The sequence below is a fragment of the Prionailurus viverrinus genome, chromosome A1 (genome assembly GCF_022837055.1).
Source record: "Prionailurus viverrinus isolate Anna chromosome A1, UM_Priviv_1.0, whole genome shotgun sequence".
Taxonomy (NCBI): Eukaryota; Metazoa; Chordata; class Mammalia; order Carnivora; family Felidae; genus Prionailurus; species Prionailurus viverrinus.
In genome coordinates, this window is record NC_062561.1 from 158,972,990 (window position 1) to 158,992,457 (window position 19,468).

Below are 19,468 nucleotides of genomic sequence, written 5' to 3' on the forward strand. Positions count from 1 at the left end.
TAGAAGGACTATACCTCAACATAAGAAAGACCAACTGTAACAAGTCCGCAGCTAACAGCATACTCAGTAGTGAAAGATTGAAAGTTTTTTTGTTTTTTTCTAGGATCAGGAACAAGACACGGGTGCCCAATCTCACTACTTGTATTCAGCATAGTACTGAAAATCCTGGAGTCCTCTCAAAGTATAGTCTATAGACACCTTATAGTCCCCAAACTCTTGACACCCTTTAAGGGTTTCTGCAAAGCAGAAACTATTTCATTGTAATCATAACACTAGTTGCTTTTTTCACTTTGTTTTCATTTGCACTGATGGTCAGCAGGATAGCAAGAATCAAGGCAGTGGAACCAAACTGTACTAGTAGTCATTGCCTGCCTCACTATCACACACTCATAGATTGAAAACAAAACAAAAAACAAAACAAAACAAAACAAAAAAAACAATGGCACTCAAGAATACCCTGGTGAAGCACTAAAACACTGACCCTTGAATATGTACCTTTTTAATAATTTAGTTGACAAAACGGGAAATCTATATAAAGTACTTTGCTGTATACCAAATTTTCATGGTTGTCTTGAAGAAAAGCAATTGTTTCAATTGCAGTTTGAACTAATTGGGTTTTTGTTTTAATTTGTTTTCATGGCATACTATTTTTACTTGAAAAACATGACTGACAGACAAACTATGGTTACTCTGGCCTGGATATTTGACAGAAGTTTTCAGGCAAATGAATAAAGCGAGCTTGACTGATCCTTAATACTTAAAGACTTGTATGAGATTGTTGATGATATTAACTAATGTGTTTTTTAAAAAATATCATAGTGTGAGGAAATATGTCAACACATGGAATATCTGGATTACTCATGGAATCAATGTTTTCCAAATAACAATGAACAGTGTTATAAAATTATGTGTGGGCAAAACTTCTATTCAAAGTTCAGGATAGACCATCAGATTTTAGTTTAAGAGAGTGCAAAAAGCTTGATAGGATTTTAGAGTCTTTATTATATCTACATTTTAAGAAGCTACTTGTTGAGTCTTGGTGTAGTATCAAACAAGAATATCTACAACTATACTCCTTCCTTTTCCAGTTATGTCTATGTGAGGTTACGTTTTCTTAATAAACTTCAACGAAAACATAATTTTGTAGTAGGTTGAATGCTGAAGTAGACAACACAATCAAACTTTCTTTTATGAAGCCAGACATTAAAGAGATTTGCAAAAATATAAAACAATGCTATTGTTGTAACTTTTTGTTTTGAAAATATTTATTTTCATAAAAATATGTTATGTAAATGTTATTTACATTAATATTCAATGGGCTTGTTATTATAATTTTGGAATTAATAAATAGATTTTTTCCATTTTAATTTTTTCAATAGGTATAACCCACATCAACAAAAATTCTGTGGGATCCTTAATAATATTGAATGTAAAGGGGACTTGATTTCAAAAACCTTAAAAACTGCTACCCTAATAAATTATTGCTGGGGAATTTTGCATGTGAATACCATGAGGCTATACCAAGCAAGAAATAAATTCAGCAATAGATTAGGATGACCTTCTGATTTGAATGTAAAATTGGGCGTAATGACCAATGACAGTCAAATAAATAAGAGAAGTCGAAAAGAAAACCAAAACTTTAAAAGCCTGTTTAATACTTGGTTCATGTGCACAGATGACTGCTGGATTTGGCTGCTGACATGTGACATTGACTGCAGCCCTTGGCTCCTAGGGAGGCTGTTTGCTTTGCCATGTTACATGCTTGCTTTTCAAATCTCAGATACTCATCATCTGTCTGGCTTCCTTGTATTTAATACATCTGACATATGACTGGTTTCTTTGTCTACCTTATAGTATGTTTTTTCATCAGGGTACTTTGAAATCAGTTTGGGAAATGATCAGCGGACTATAATTTGGTTTTAAGTGCATTTCCTTATTAAAATACTTAGAATTGCAGCATTCTTATGTTATCAGTTGAAGCACTGAATCCTATTATGTAAAGTTGGTTAAAACAATATAGTCTAACATAGTTAAGTCTATTATTACTTAATGTAAAACTTAAAAACAGAAGAGGGAAAAGGTTATACAAGATCTTGATAACTAAGCAGCTGGATGAAAATAGCCAGAGAAAGAAAAGAAAGATATTTTCCTGCTGCTTTTCTGATGTCAGTGTTTCCCTTTGTGAGCTTTAAATTTCTATTCCCATTTCTTCTCTCCCTGGGACTTTGGATTCTCACCTAGAGTTTCATATAACTTAAGGATGCAATCAACATAGTGAAGTTACCTGTATGTACTTGGATGCATCTTCACCATTTACTTGACCTTGATCAAGTGACTTCAGCTGTTTGTACTCCACTTCCCTCTCTGTAAAATGAGGATAAGTGGATCTACATCACTGAATGAAGATTAAGTGAAACAACACATGAGCCATGGTTGGCATTCTGCCTGCCACCCATTGAGTCCTCCATGAATATCAGCTTGACTGTTATCTACTTTTACTCCTTGGCAATTTCATTTCAAATATACATTAAATGGATGGGAAAATAAACTCAATTAGAGAATTCAACAAACTCATATTAAACTATTATATACCAGGCATTGTGCTAGGTCTCCGGATACAGAGATGGATAAAAACAATGTCCATGAGTGGGGAGGCTATGTCCATGTAGCAGATTATTCTATTTCTGGTCTCTGTCAGAGCACTTGACATACAGTAGATGTTTAATAAATATGTGCCAATGAGCAAACAACTAACCTTATGAAGTAAGTGTAATTGCTCTCACCATTTTATAGATGAATAAACTGAGACTTGGAAAGGAAGAGTCATTCAGTATCACCCAGGTAGTAAGTCACAGAATCAGAATTGAAATCACCTCGGCTTAGTTCACCTTGGAGCCAGTACCTATGCTGCATCTCTAGGAAGGGAACGCTAACACTAGCTATCCATGCTGCTTGGGAAGTGTGAATCTGGCTCCCGAGTTTCTCATTTTCAAAGCATAACATTGCCCTGTAGATACACCAAATGCTCAATATAACATTGCCTAAGTATTGACTGAGTATCCACCTCTTCTTTAAGACATTATTTTAATATTGTCTTCTTTAAGACAAATATTTTAATATTTGAGGATATAACAGTTAACATGAGAGATGTCAGTGGAAATCACATTCCATCCACAGGGACACACCCTAAACAATTAGATATGTGATCACCCTTGTGATGAATGCTATATGGGAGCATTTGGCAGAGGTTCTGACTTAATCTGGCACACTGGTCAGGAAGGCTTCCCCAGTAGAGGGATTTGTAAATTGAGTTCTGAATGGGAAATAGAAAAGAATTAACTAGAAAAGGTATGGAGAAAGAGCATTTCTTGCAGAATAGTTTGTCCCCAAGACTCATTTGGGACATTGCAGTAAAAGAAAAAAGCCAAAGAGTGAATTAGGCAGCAAAATGGCATGAAGCTACAGAGGCAGGTTAGAGCTAAAACTTCTAGGGCTTTCAAGCCAGGCTAATTTTGGTCTTTTCCTGAGTACAGTGGTTTTTAAAGAAGAGAGTGATGTGATAGGACACAGTTTAGAAACATCACAGTATGAAAGTGAGAACTTTGTTGAAAGAAGATGGTAGTGTGGACCAGGATAGTGACATTGGTGATGGAGACAAGTGGGTAGATTAAAACTAGAGTTTATATACTTGGTGACTTAGATTAGGAAGATGAAGAGGAGGCAGATCCAGGTGTTATGATACCTGAAGCTTATGGAACTAGGGAGCTCCTCGAGAAATCTATTTACTACATAAGGGAAGGTGTCTGGATATCTGGTTAGATCCAGGACAATGAGGTCTGGATGAAGAAGAGAGACTTCCTTCTTTGCATCTCTTTTTAAAAAGGAGCAATACTTCTTCTAGAATCTTCCCCAGCACTCACTCTCAAATGTAGGAAATTAGGTACAAAAATAGATAACTACTTTCTAATTCAGAGACTCTCTGTGGTAGCAAGAAAACAATTTAGGTAAATTCATTATCATCTGCAAGTCAAGAAAGAAAGCCATATGTATGAACTACTAACATGTTGTAACTATTGTCCAAAAAGATATTTTGAAATACTAATTTATGCTCAGACACAGAGATAAACTGAGCTTAATTGGGACAGTGGCCACTCTATCTAGTATGGACACGAGTGACTGGTAGATTCCCTCTTTTTCCCCACATCTCAGTAGTCTTCCCTCAAAAAGATGGGTTCCAGCTATCCTCCTGTATTGGTTGATAGACTCTGACTCATCTCTTTGCCAACAGTTGGCACCTGTTTTCTGTCAGCTGACTGGCAATGCAGCACTTTGCACTGAGGGAGGAGAAAGCATGAGCTGTAAGCTTTCAGAAAAGATCAGGCATGAGGTGATCATAAGCCTAACTTCTGATAAAACCCAGAATCAAGTTGGGAAATGATTAACTGGAGAGAGCTGGAAAATAATGCCTCCCCAGAAAAAAAGATTCTGTTTGGAGAAATTCATCCACATCTTGAACAGTCACAATTCATACTATTATACTAAAAGGACGTCTGGAAAATACAATGAAGAAATATGAAAATATCAATTTTTAAGTCAGTGTTTTACAAATGTATGTGACTAGGGAATCCTTTTTCAGTACACACACTCACACATACACACATGCATACCCCACTGATCAATATGTTAAAGAACATACTTTGGGGGAAAAAGGGCAAATTGGAATCAGCACAGAAAGACCAAGGAATGGGAAGAGAAATAAAATGGTTCAACATAGTAGAAACTCAGACTTTGTGCCCAGAATGTAATGTCCCAATTCTCAATATGGTTTGGCAGCTCTGGGTCTGTATAAATTCATATGAGGTTGATTTTTTATTCAAAGGATGTCTGAGCTGTCGAGCTGGCCTATTGCTCCCCTAAGAAGAGTTTTGGTTTATTTCAAGATGGGTCACAGAGTGATGACTGACAAGGACAACTCCTTCTATCACTTTTAAATTTATTAGAGTTTCCAAAATTTGAAGGAAAGAAGCAATATAAAATCTATCTAGTTGTTTCTGGAAGCACGAGATTGCCTTTTAAGGCATCAACTTAAAAAAATATTTTTTTAAACAATTTAGATTTAAAGTTAAAAAGTGAAACAGTTTGGCATAGTGAAAATACAGGGTCAGACCGATCAGTTTTAAAATCCTGGCCTAGTTGTGTGACTTTGGGCAGGTGACATAACCTCTCTGAATCTCAGTTTCAAGAGATTCAAGTAAAAATATTTCACTTGCAGAATAATGCAAACTTTAGAAATAATATATCCTATTCTAATGAATTAACTCATCCCTCTGAAAACATAGGATATATGTATTTAATATATTGTAGTAATGTAGTAATAATAAAAGCTATTTCTCATTTCAAATAGTAGAGAAAAGTCAGTAGTATAAGATACACAGTACTCATTTGATTTTCATACTATTAATATCTTTTAAAATGTTAAGTCACCTTTTCATCTTGCTAATATTAGGTATTATATATATAGGTATATAGGTATATAGGTATATAACCTGGATTCTGGAATAACTGCTAGATTAAAATTTCAACTCCACCCCTTAGTATCTGTGTGATCTTGAACAAACTACATCACCTCTCACTGCCTCAACTTTCTCTCTACAAAATAAGGACAATTATTTATCTTCTATTTGTTTTATAATTCTAAGAGAGTGCAGTTAGAAAATGTACTCACTGTACTGTGAATATAGCTAAGGACTCATTGATTTTCATTTTTGTTAATATCAGTACTTCTCAATGATTTTTAATTTTTTATATTCGAAAACTAGTACTCCAACTGATACACAAAAGAAGATTGGGCATAAGACAAAATTAAACAAATGATTTCCTTTTCCTGGTACCTCCTTTCTCTTGTCACTTCTGGCTTTCCGTGGCCCCTCATGACTACTCTTTTAGTCTCAACTGTCACTTTGAGAACTCCCTTGTCATTGCAGTCTGGTCTACATTGTCTACAATTAAATGGTTTTCATTGTGACCTTAAGAGCAGAAAGTTCACATTGGAATGGCAGTTCCCCAGGCAACACCATCTTGACCAGTGACAATTTATGGTATTCCTCTCTTTTTCATGGATTCTAATATTGTCTTCTTTATTGAATTTATAGATAAGAGCTACAAATTTGAATCTATTTGGCTCTAAAGTCCATTTTCTTTTCATGACACCACAATACTAATAAGAGCAGTAGTGTCACTAATAATAAAAATGAACATTTATTGAACGTTTACTAGTACAGCAACTGCACTAAATTATCTGCATTATTTTACTTAATCCTAATACCAAGCCTGTATGTGGTAGACTTGTTATAGATGAGGAAATAAGGCCTAAAGATGTGAAATAACCTGCTCAAAGGCACACACGTAGGAGATGGTAGAACCAGGATTCAGCTTGACTTGTGGCTGACTGCAGAGCCCACCCCCCTAGCCACTTTGTGTTGTTACATTGTCTTTTTTTTTTTTTTTTGCCCTTTAATGATTGGAACAACATCATTTACGGCAACTAATTGATAAGCTTAAGGCTTATGGCTTTTTGCTTTGTGTAAGTGCAAATCACATCATAACAAAGTGGCAGCATATTTGGGTCCATTCATGCATGTTTAGTAGATACAGAATGACTGGAGCCAGGGAGTGACTGTTCAGATAAACAAAATGAGCTTGACCCACCTGTGAGAACTCTGTGGTAAAAGACAACGTCTTACATGTGGGTTTTCTTCATTCTGGTTCCCTCTGACATGAGAACTTGAAAAAGCTCATGAATTTCTCTTTCACTGCAAGTCCCTCTTAAAAATTTCAGCTCAAAAATTGTACTATCCAAGAAGCATTCCAAAATAAACTTCCAAACAAACTGGCACACTACTGTGGAACATCCAAGTGACACTCATTGCTATAAACTGAAAATTGTGCATGAAATAGGGAGAGCACTAGACCCTCTCTAAGTACAAGTTTTGGGCTGGGTCCTGGTGGTATCCGGACAAGGAGAAATGATGATACAAGAAGTAACTGTAAAGGATTTAAGGCAAAGCCTAGAGGTTATTTTGCTCACTTCTAAACATCATCTAGATGTTTAGAACTCTAGATGTTTAGTCACTGGGACTCCTAGGGACAGGGATAAAGGAACCAAAGGTGGAAGGGAACAATCACGACCACGCTGCAGGAACAAATCTGGGAATGTTTCCCCTGCCTTCTTCCATGAATAAGAACTCCTTCTGAACTTATGTCCCCCTCCCCAGGTAAACATTCACGAAGATACTTATAATATGGGCTTAGGTGGAAGTGGTGGGTATGTGGGTATAGAGGAGAGTAAAAGTGCTTTGTGGAGTTCCAGAAATAACACACATTGTGGAAATAATGTGTGGAAATAACACACATTGTAGAAGTTGGGCATAGAAACCAGGAAAGTGATTTCTGCTTCTCTCTACATGCCTTAAGAATGGTAGACACAAAAATTATAGTCACTTCCTTGTCCTACATTGAGGATAGAGTAATGATTTCATAATATCTATGTGTAGCAATGGACAGGCAATATAAACTGTTTGTATAAATACAGATTGCAAGCCAAAACTCAGGTGAGCAAAAATTACTTCTTTTTTTTTTTTTGTAACAGAACTGTGTTCTATTAAGAGTTCCCTTTCTAATAAATAGTGTGAACTTGATGTAAGCCAATCAAGTTTTCTTCTCTTGTCCTAGGGTTGCATCTAACTTTGGAGAGAAGATAACATTAAGTATTGAGGCACTGGATTGGGTAGGGATGGGGGAGTAAGGGGAGCCTACGTGTCTGTTCTGAATTATCTTCTGCCAATGCCATTATCAGCTGAAACATCAGTTCTAGTCTTTGGGAAGTCCTGAGCTGATCAGTATTATTCCATGCTACTCTCAAGTATGTGTGAGTCACTTCTGCTCTCCACTATTACCTGCAAAATAAATTACCTGTACAAAAGTCATTCATGATCTCAGTTTTGATTTCAGGAGGAACTAAGCTGAGACTTACCTTTAAAAATGAAACTTTCAAAGCTTGGGCAAGGCCTTTTTCAGCTATGGAATCAGCATTAAGAGGTGTATGATTTAATACTGCCTCTTTTTTTTTTTTTTTTTTTTGTGCTCTAGGCTCAAGAAGGCACAATTTGAGAGGGATGGTACTGATAGGGGAATGAATAAATGGAATTTTTATTGTATTAGTCAGTTTTGTTGCACGTAAGGCTGCATAACAAACTATCTCAGGACTCAGTTGCTTCCAAGTATTTATTCTCATTCTCCTAACTGCCATGGTAACAGTTCAGCTTCTTCAGGTAGTCCTCATCTGGTCAGCTCTGTTTCATGCTGTGAGTTGGCTCGATTTGGATCCAGAATTTAGATCTGCTCCATATATATTTGTTCTGGAAACAGGTTGAAGAGGCAGTAGTTCCCTGGGGCACACTCTTCTCATTGCCCTAGATGACCGAAAAGCAAAAGCCAGGCCAAATTGTATAAGCACGTTGAAGGTCTTTGCTTGTATCATGTCCACTGGCCAAAAGAAATCACAGGGTCAAGCTTAACATAGATGACCCAGGAAACTACCCTTGGCCCACAGGGGCAAGAGGATGAAGCAACACACATGGCAGAAGTTTGGCATAGAAACCAGGAAAGTGATTGCTGCCTCCCTCCACATGCCTTGAGAATGCTGGACCAAAAACTGTCGTCATCATCATCATCATGTGTATTAGTACTGTAGCCTTACAAAATTATGAGGCAGTTAGGAAAACATTACTCTTCTTTCTTAGGGATTGAAATTGTATTTAAGAATTAATGTTTATCTCAGTGTGTATTTGGATTTGGATTTGGATTTGTAGCCTATACATGGCTAATCTAATAGTTACCAAATGAGCATTCAAAAGTAACCAGAGAGCTATCTTCAGCCCTCCTGGTGGGTAGACTTTAAAGATTGCTGGACTTTGAGGACAAAAGCCAGTTAGAAAAGTTCTTCTGGAATTCTGGAAAAATTATTTTATTTTGAATTAATATTTGTAACTCAGAAGAAAGGAATGGAGTCTGGGGGAAAACCAACTCCTGGAAAGAAGACAGATTCTGAAGTGGCTGGGTGGCCATTCCAGGGATGGAGGTTTGAAGCAAGAGAGGAATGTGGGCCTGAAGATGGGAGATTAAACTTGGAAGTTGGGAACTTCTGATAAGTGGCCTCTGGCTGGGGGGGGGGGGGGGGGTTGGTTAATGTGGAACTACTGTATCTGGCCTATAAAAAAGTCATTTTTGATGAAGTGTTGAAGTCCTTTCTCTTACACATAGTAAGTCCCTTTGGTTTGTGCTTTGCTTTTTTTCCTCAACACTTCAGTGAAGACTCAGTCAAATAACTTGGGATGTTGTCAAAACAAGTAAGAGAGGTACCTGGGTGGCTCAGTCGGGTGTCCGACTTCAGCTCAGGTCATGATCTCACTGCTCATGGGTTTGAGACTGTGACGGGCTCTGTGCTGACAGCGCAGAAAGTGGAGCCTGCTTCGGATTCTGTGACCCTCTCTGCCCCTCCCATGCTCGTGCTCTGTCTCTCTCTGTATCTCAAAAATGAGTAAGTGTTAAAAAAATTTTTTTAATGAAAAAATAGTAAGAAACTGAGCTATGAAGGAAAATGAAACATACCTGTTGAAGTAAATTCTTAAATTGACTTTGAGAAAGTCCATTTGTCTCAAAATGAATTAGCTTTTTTTTCCTAAAAGGAATTATCTTCTTAATGTACGTCTTCAATTTTTCTTTTTTATAGTTCATTTTAGAAACATAGAGAAGGAGATTTTGTTTTTGTTGGAAACATGAGCTTTTTTTCCTTTTTAACTTAGTGAGAAACCATTTATTCTTCAGATGTATAAGCATATTTTACATATTCTGGTTAATACAAGTGTATAATTTGGGAGTTCCCTTAAAAATGCTAAGACCACGCATGTTAAACACATTGTATTAGGCTATTAGACAAATGTCACTTTTAATATCATAACACATACATATTATACGTTTATTTTCACTGGCAGAGGAACATGCCTTTCAAAAATATTTTATTGGATGAAACTTTCTTATTCTCAGGAAAGTTTTGGTTCTTTAATATAATTTATTATGCTTTTTAAAATTCTGATAAAAGCATTGGTACATTATAAATACCTGTAAAGAAAATATAGTTTAAAATTCTGAGGGAAATATTATATAAGTTTCCTCTTTTACATTTTCACAAAAATCCACAGGCACTAAGAAAGACTGACAAAAATATTCTATGTCTGAACAATATATTCCAGGTTGGAAACATTCAAACATGACTTTATTTAAATATTAAAGCTTCTCTAGAGTGAACCTTTGGCTACAATCCAATGAGTGGGTTGGGGGTTTCAACCAGGAAAAGATATTATTAGAAGGATTAAAAAAAAAAAAAAGCTTAATACAATTAGCATGAGAGTAGGAAAGGGGAAAGGATGAGGTTTTGTTTATGACTATGTATTGGCCTCTCTGGGCCTTAGCTTTGTTTTTTAGTTGAAAACTTAGCTAATAACTCGTTGGTCCTTTTTGGCTTTAATACTTTTTGATCTACTTCAATTTTCAAAGTCTGTCCAATACTCTATATTGAACAACATGTGAAACTTCCAAGGATAGTGTGATACTGGAGTTCTTTTAGGAGAACATCCTTGAAGCATCATGGTGATTGCTCTGCACATACTTTTATTCTGCACAAATGCAAACTGTAGACGAGGAGGTGAAACATCGTCTTATTCACTACACTTCAAACCATAGCAAGTGACAGACTCTAGTGTTCTCTTGCCAGTCTAGTTCAATGTAGTTAACCTCCTGGTCCAGTTCATGTGTGACATTGTGAAGTTCAAACTTTAAGAAAGAATTACAAACAGCAGACTCAGTGGGAGAATGCCTGCATCGTAGGTGACTGGAGCTTTTGTGAGCACATAGAGAATGGGAATCCAGAGGTTGTCCATTAATGAGTTAGTGTAAATGAGAATCCAGGGAAGGTGAGATTAAATGAATATGTCAAACTGGATTTCAGAGATACTTTCAGGGGTCTAAAATATCATTTCCCCTCACCTATAAATTAACTAGATCATGGCAAGTTCTCATTATGATTGATTATCACACAGATCCTACCTGGAAGAAGTAGAGGATTTTTTTTTCCTTAATGCATTTATACATTATGTAAGTTTGTTTAGTGCAGCAGTGGGAAAAATCAAATGCTTTTTGGGTGTTGACCAGTAAGGTAGCCACTTTAAGCAACATGGAGCAGGGCACCTCAGGGACCTGGTACTCAAATCTATCTGGGCAGCTGCTGTTCAGCTTTAGCCAACTGTTGCCAGGAAGGGAAATGTGTCTGAGAATCAAGCTTTATGTGAAATTTCATATTTTTAATAACCACTCATATGTTTAAATCATTTGATGTGCCAAAGGAAATCTACCTGAGGGACAAATGTGGCCCATGGACTGCCAGCTTGTGGCCTCTTGAGCTGAATATTGGAAGCAATTTGGTAAGATTTTGGATACTATCAGCTGTAAGACTGGGGAAGAGCCTTTAGTGGCAAGGAATGCACACTCAGTTTTAAGGATCCAGAAAAACCTGTTCTAATGAACACAATTTAAAAACAAACAAAACCTACCTTTGGCTCTCCCCATTATAAATATTTTCCTATTTACATTGGTTCCTGGTGTTATGAGTGGTTTCCTGTGATTATTGTGAAAAAATATGACAAGGGATTTGCCAAATTCCGAGTGTAAGTTTATTCTAAGTAGTATAATTACTTCTCTCAGTATTCAGATTGTGGCCGAGGAAGGAGATAGGTAATGAAAATATAAGGGGAAATAGGGAAAGGCCAGAGCACACACCTTAAGTCCTAGTCACCTTTAGGTCCACAGAGGCCTCTGCATAGCACACCAAACAAAGAAAAATGTTCTAAAACTGCTCAAACCAGATAACACAAATTTTGAGAATTGTTTCTGGATCTAAATTACTCAGTTTCTCTCCCAAATGATGAAATCGCCATTTCCTGAGTGAGTCGTACTTTGGGGTAGAAAAGCCAAGGGTATGGGTCTAATCGGGAACTCTTTCATTAGAAACTTTCTAAACTTATGTATGGCATCACAGTTCAAAGAACCGTGTGGCAAAGACAAGGGACAAGTTGTAGGAACAGTTTTCTTCCCTCTCATTCTTTGCAGATTTACTTCTTCAAATTAGTATGTTACCCAGGCGATGGCATTTCTTTTGAGAAATGAAATCGTGGCTCAAGGAGGCATTCTAATGTGGTATGAGGACCACAAATGAAATGAACTGTGGCTCCAGAAAGAACAAAGCATCTCACTTGTGCAAGCAGGGAATATGTGTTTTGAAAGAGTCATTATCAATTCAGAAAGTTGGATTTTCTACTTGAGCTCATCCCTTTCAAACGCCCAGTCGGGCGAGCAAAAGCAAAAGTACCACAAAGGATATCATAAGCATAAGAATCAATGGCAAAAACAACCACTTCAGACACAGGCAAAATCTAAGGGGAAGGAAGAAGCATGAATATTTCCAACTCAGGACTCCACACTTATTTTAATTTTCTTCCCTCAGAATGTCCACCAGAGCTTGCAACAGCCGGTCATCTCTGTGCTTATAAGGTTTCGTGTTATAGAAAACATCAACATAGTCGTTATATAGACTGTCCTCGGACTCTTTAAGCTGGGAAGGCTTGTTCAACTTTTCCAGGGCTTCATAGAAAGTTTCATAAGGGATGTTGAGCTTTGCACTTGGAGGCTTCTTTGGTGATTGCTTTGGGGGTGAGTTTTTGTTGAAAGCACTTTGAAGGAGTCTCAGCATCGCCTCGGATGGGGCTGCCTCTGCCAGCTCATTCCTCCTGTCCCCTGTACTGTCGCCACTAGGGCTCTTTGACACGACAGGGTTCTTTTTCGGGTTCTCTTGTGTGGGCTGCTCCTAAAACATAGAACGCCACCGACAAAAGGAAGAAGATTCATTATTTAGAACCTGGCAAGCCAGCTGCAACACATGTCCACTGCACACTTTTTAAGAAACCCTTTGAGAAGCAGAGACAGCATGAGGCTTAGAGACATACTAACTTGGGCTTCAGTCCTCATTTTTGCATTTACTCATGTTCTCCTGGCACCTGTTTAATTTCCCTGAACTTCACTTGTAAAATGAGAACAAGAGTCTTTCATTTCTGGTGGTTCTGAAGACTGAATGGGATCATGTGTATGTATTCATACCTTATTGGCCTGCTGTACTTGTCAGCCTTCTATAGTAGAATTCATTTTAGGGAATTTAATAATTTTGAATTCCTTAATTTTAATTTTAATTCTAATGAAAGAAAATATTTTTTCAATAATACAGTTTCATCCTATGGAAAGTAAACAGTTTACCATTCCCACTGTCTTTCCTCCCTGTGCATGTTTTGGGAAGAAATTGATATTAAAATATTTGATAACTCATACAGAAGACACCAGCAATGCTTCGTGTGAATGAAGTTTACTGGAGGCCCCTTGTTCTGTCATCAGCTACCCTTTCAGCCACTGAGTTTGTTTTGTTTTGTTCTGTTTTATTTCATTTAATTTTATTTCATTTTTTATTTTTTTTATTTTGAGGGGGGTGGTTACAGAGAGAGAGGGAGTGAGAGAATCCCAAGCAGGTTCCAAGGTGTTAGCACAGAGTCCAACGCAGGGCTCTATCCTACGAACCTTGGATCATGACCTGAGTGGAAAGCAAGAGTTGGATGGGCGGCTCAGTTTGTTACCCCATGTGACCCTCAGCCCCTGAGTTTTATAAAGGGGTCTTGGGAGAGACCAGGGTGATAAGCCACGTGGGGTGGAACTGGAGATATCAGAGAAGCAGCTCTTTGTCAACCAGTGTGGAAGTAACTCAACTTTTAACAACTGTAGGGTCTGATTCATACCCCTTAAGGAATCTTGGAGGGAGAAATACCCATAAAGTCAACTTGCCTCTGGGACTGTGAAGAAAAGGCCTCTGGGGTGGGGGCCCCCAGGGGGTGGGGGTAAGCTGCTTTGCAGAATGTAAATGGAACCAGAATCTGAGCTGAGGACTTCATACAACTAGTTTATAAGTTTCTTAAATAATTACATTTTTATATCTCCCAAAATACCCATCACTGAGCCAGACTTCATGAAAGGACATTCTGGAAATTCTGATTACCTACCTACTACATCTGAGGCACTGTGCTAGATGCTGGGGGATTAAGAGATAAACAAAATGTGGTGTCTGCCCACTGTCTGATAAGAGAGAAGCCAGCAGCCTCAGTAGGCTGAGTCTCAGTAGGAACAGGAATGACTGACTAGCTATCCTATGAAATTTTCTCAGAGAAATTGAGACTGGGATTCAGTGGCTTCCCTTAGAGCTGCCAAAAGTGTCAGTTAAGGAATTAGTAAAGAGAAGCCTACAGGATTTGGTCACTTGAGCCTTGGTTTTCTTTCTGGAAAATGGACATGTTAAATGTCTGTCTTCTCTAGGTTACAGGGATTATTGGTTAAATGAGACAATGTAAAAAATACTTGTAAAGTATGTGTGATACAGACATTAGGCATATGTGATCATGCATAAAGATAGCTCTTTTTTTAGGGGTGCCTAGGTGGCTCATTCAGTTAAGCGTCCAACATTGGCTCAAATCATGATCTTGCAGTTCGTGGGTTCCAGCCCTGCGTTGGGCTTTGTGCTGACAGCTCAGAGACTGGATCCTGCTTTGGATTCTGTGTCTCCCTCTATCTCTGCCCCTCCCCTGTTCATACTCACTCACTCAATGACTCTCTCTCTCTCTCTATCAAAAATAAATAAGCTTTAATTTTTTTTAATTTTTAAAAAGATAGCTCTCTTTATAATTTGATATGTCATACATTTTGATACATGTAAGTTGATATGTTATAAATTCTCACGTTAGAGAATTTCATACCTTTGAATTCATCAACTTTAATCTCTAAATTCTAGACAAAAGAATAAACTTAAATAATATGAGGGTTTTATTTAATGGCAAACAGTTTGGCACTCTCACTCCCTTTTCTCCCCACTCATGTTTGACTTTCTCTCTGTCTGAAAATTAGATATAGCTCTACTCACTACATTGTCTACTACAGTTCAAAGAAAGATGTGCCAAGAATGCTCAAGAGAACAGAGCCACACAGACCTCCCCCGGATCCACCATCTTCTCCACCCCTCTTCTGTCATTCTGAACGGTGTTGTAGGATGTGTACACACGAGGCTGTTTCATGTGTTCTGGATGAGAAGAGGTCCCATGAAAAATCAACTTCCAGTTGACAATTCTTCCTTCATTTTGCATTCTTCCAGACTACGGATAAGCATACACATAAGTTTAGGGTGTATTCTGAGAAATTTCAAACTCCTTAAAAGTATCTGTAAAATCTATTAAAAATTCTGTACATGCCATGTGTAGAGCACTATGTACAAAGAAGTAAATCATTGGATTCACTGTTGTCATGAAAATGGACAGTGTATAGGTTCGAGGATTTAAAGACTGATTATTTGCTTCATTTAATTAAAAAAGCAAAACTCTTTACATGAATGTTCTTTTCTATTCTGTTCTTGGAAAGTTGACTGTACTTTCCATAAATAGAATTATATTTAGTAATTATCAGCTTGTAGAAACATTCCAATGGAGAAAAAGCCTCTTTGGAGTATTATAAATAGACTTCAGTATTAATCAGCACTTAAAAACTGTAGATTTATGGGAAGAGTAATAATTTTCAGAGGCTCAACAGTTATGCCAAAAATAATGTGCTGAAATCTAAAAATATCTAAAAAGAATATGAAAGTGTAGGCTCAGATTTTACAGACTTGATATAAAATAGTCTTATCTTGGTAAACAGATTTTTCTTAGTTTTTTAAAGATGAAATTGAGTTAAAGAACAGAGGACAAGTTCAAGAATAGAACTACTTCCTAAGAACATTTTCTTGCTCTCCCTATGAGAGCAGGAATTTTTACAGATTCTGGTTCTAAATCATAATTTTTGCAGTCTGTAGGGGAAAGCTATTTTCAGAGAGAAAAATGTAACAATGACTATAGAATTTGTATTAATTTAATGGAAATCTTTAGGAATTTAAAATAATTTCTTTTAAAAGAGTTATCTAGACTTTGAAATCCAATGCTGCTGAACAGTTCTATCTTGGGAGAACTCAGACCTGAAACACTGTTTGTATATGTGCTCAACCTGTAGAAAATGCTGGAGAAATGATGCAACAGTAGATAATTCAGCTGTATTTAGCTTTTTGCTCAGACACTCCTTACTCTATTTTTGTTATCATGAGTTACAATTTTAGAAAGATATCAAAGAGTGTTAGTAAACAGAGTGAAAGAGAAGTGAGAAATGCTTTTCAGTTTGTTTCATAACTGAAGCAAAACAAAAAAAAAAATCATATTAAATAAGATTTCTTGTGTAACAAGTCAATAGCCACTATAGTAAGAAGTGGTAATAGTTTCTTCATGTGACCCCAGCAGAATGTCATAGCAAGGCTGGTATAGCATTTAACTGTCTTTGTAAATAGGGTAATTCTGGTGTCTGAGTAGGTCATATGGCTGGCGGCATTCTGACATTGGAACACTTGGATTTGGCACGTAGTCTGTAACATTATTAATACATCTTTTTTTTCTTTATTATGGTATGGCTTATTTAATTATTTATTTAGTCAGTCAGTCTGTAAAGCCAAGTGGGCAGGGATTGAAACATTACACCTTTTCCTTACTTTTACTAGAGAGTGACCTGAATGCCTTAGGACCTTGATTAATGATGATACCAATCTTAAAAGTACTTGAAAATGTTTAAAAGTGAGCCTTTTTTTCTATATCTTTTCATTCATACTTACCATATCCGTAATTCGCAAGGTCCAGGTGCCTATGGGATTCTCTCCCCATGTGTGAACAGACATGAAGTCCCAATTCTTGAAACCATTAGGAGATGTATCCCGTTCTCTTTCAGCCAACAGTACAGTGCTGGTGCCTATTTTCAAGAGACAAATACAAATTAATGAATGTTCTAAATGTACTGAGAGTAGGATACACTTTAGCAACTAATAAATGAAAATGAAAACTGGGAGAGAGTTGCCCTCCTAATTTTCCCTTTTTTGTATAAGATCAGGATAGAAACATTATAAAAAAAATGTTTTTACCCATAGAAATTAGCATATTGCCTGGCATATAATAAGTTCTCAGTAAATATTTTGGTAAAATAAAAATGAGTATATTGATTAAGTTTTTTTTTTTTTTTTGAATAAGGAGAACTCATAGAACTACATTTACAAACTATGGCTTCAGAGACCTAAAATACATTTTAGTGGAATTTTATTTTGAAATTTAAGAGGAAGTCTTGAAAATTTATTTGGTGCCTGTACCTATAATCTAGTGTAGGCATAAAAAAATAAAGCTATATTAATTTCATAATGTCTTGTCATCTAAAAACTAGTAGTGGGATTTAACTCTAAAATTTCAAATCCAAGTTCTCTGTAGATCTAGATGAAAGGCTCAAGTGATCTGTAGGGCCATCAATGAGAAAGCATTCCACTCATATTCAGGCCAACTCCAAGATAGCTAGAAAGCATGACTCCAAATCAACAGTGTCTATAGTCCAAACCTCTAAGAAGTTTATATCCTGGAAGGAGATGACAGAGGGAGCTCATCTTTCCTCATAACTCACCTATAGAAATTGAATTTAGTCTAGTGAATCCTACTAAAAAATGAAAGAGTATTAGGATAGCATTTCCTGGTTGGATTAAAGTTTATGGTTTACAACCTCTTCCCTATCCATGATCTCATCTGAGTTAGTACTTTCTCAGGAAAGGGCAATTGCCTATACATTCTATCATATGGCCTTTGCAATGCCATCATGGAATATTTCTTAGTCTTCTCAATATTCTGTCATGGGTCACAAGTCCTAGTTTTTTGGTTGATTCCTTATATGTGTCTGATATATTTGTCAGCTTTATTAATTATCAGAGTAACTTTCACTAATATGTTGCCTAAGAGAAATGAATGATAGATCAGTGACCTGGGAAAATGAGCACAGTTTGAAAATGTGTAACTCCATAAAGTTTTATTAATTGGTATTATTTGAATAGACCTCATTCTCTGCTTATCTAAGAACCAGTAGGAATGAGTTGGCAGAGTTCTGATGCCAAAAAAATTAAAAAATAAGCATATTTTCTTAAGTCCTGAAAACATCTATTGGGAAACTCAGCCCTATAAAAAATCATTGATTTAAAATCATTCAATATACTCTTTAAAATTTAACTAAATGATTTAGAATAAATTTTTGAAGTTTTTAAAAAGTTTACCAGCAGCAGAAGTGAGTGTAACATGAAGGTCTCCTCTTCGGGAATATTCAATAGTTGCTTCAAATTGCACATGTTCCAGGGACTTGATGGCATTTTCTTGTTCTTCACAAGCTCTTGTTGGAATTTCAATGATAACTTCTCCATTACCTTTCAGGGCTCTAAATACATTTTGAACAAAATCACTGGATAAAGTACATCTCTTCTTCTTTGTATTTTATGCAAATACATACACATCAGTCTTGACTAGATACTCAGCTAAGCTTGTTGTCTCTCCCTGTTATGAGTAGAACAAAATTCAGGAGTAGCTAGAAATAATGTGTAGAAAATGGTAAGGTTTTTACAGAAATGTAAAAAAATTCTACAATTTTTATGCATCATAAAAGACCACAAATAGCTAAAGTAACCCTGAGAAAGAACAAAGCTGAAGGCATTCCACTTCCTCATTTCAAAATATATTTCAAAACTATGGTAATTAAAATAGTATGGTACTGGCATAAAGACAGACATATAGACCAGTATAACAGAATAGAGAACTTAGAAATAAACCCAAGATTATATGGTCAACTGATCTTCAACAAGGATGCCAAGAATAGTCAATGGGGAAAGAGCAGTCTGTTCAGCAAAGTGTGCTGGGAGAACTGGATATCCATAGGCAAAGTAATAAAATTGGACCCATATCTAACATCATACACAAAAATCAACTCTAAATGGAGTAAACACCATAAGACGTAAGTCTGGAAGAAAACATAGGAAGAAACTTCATGACATTGGTCTTGGCAGTGATTTAATGGTTATGACAACTAAAGCACAGGCAACCAAAACAAAAGTAAGCAAGTGGGAATACATCAAGCTAAAAATCTTCCGCATAGCAAAGGGAACCATCAACGAAATGAAAATACAACCTAAAAAATGGGAGAAAATATTGCAAACCGTATATCTGATAAAGGGTTAACCTATAAAAATATAAGGAAACTCCTACAGCTCAATAACAAAAAAAATAATAATAATTAATAACCTGATTAAAAAGTGAGCCAAGTATTTATATAGATATTTTTCTAAAAAGACCTATAAATGACCAGCAGGCATATGAAAAAAATTTCACCTTTGCTAATCATCAGGAAA

At 36.5% G+C, this 19,468-nt stretch overlaps 1 protein-coding gene across 1 annotated transcript in view; it reads right to left on the minus strand.

The window, feature by feature from the left end:
- Window positions 1-12,598: 12,598 nt before the first annotated feature.
- Window positions 12,599-19,468, minus strand: part of PCSK1 (proprotein convertase subtilisin/kexin type 1) — a 40,794-nt gene continuing 33,924 nt past the window's right edge. Inside the window, 4 exon segments of the mRNA XM_047857247.1 lie at window positions 12,599-12,976; window positions 15,189-15,350; window positions 16,883-17,016; window positions 18,347-18,504. Coding sequence (XP_047713203.1) covers window positions 12,599-12,976; window positions 15,189-15,350; window positions 16,883-17,016; window positions 18,347-18,504 — 832 coding nt within the window.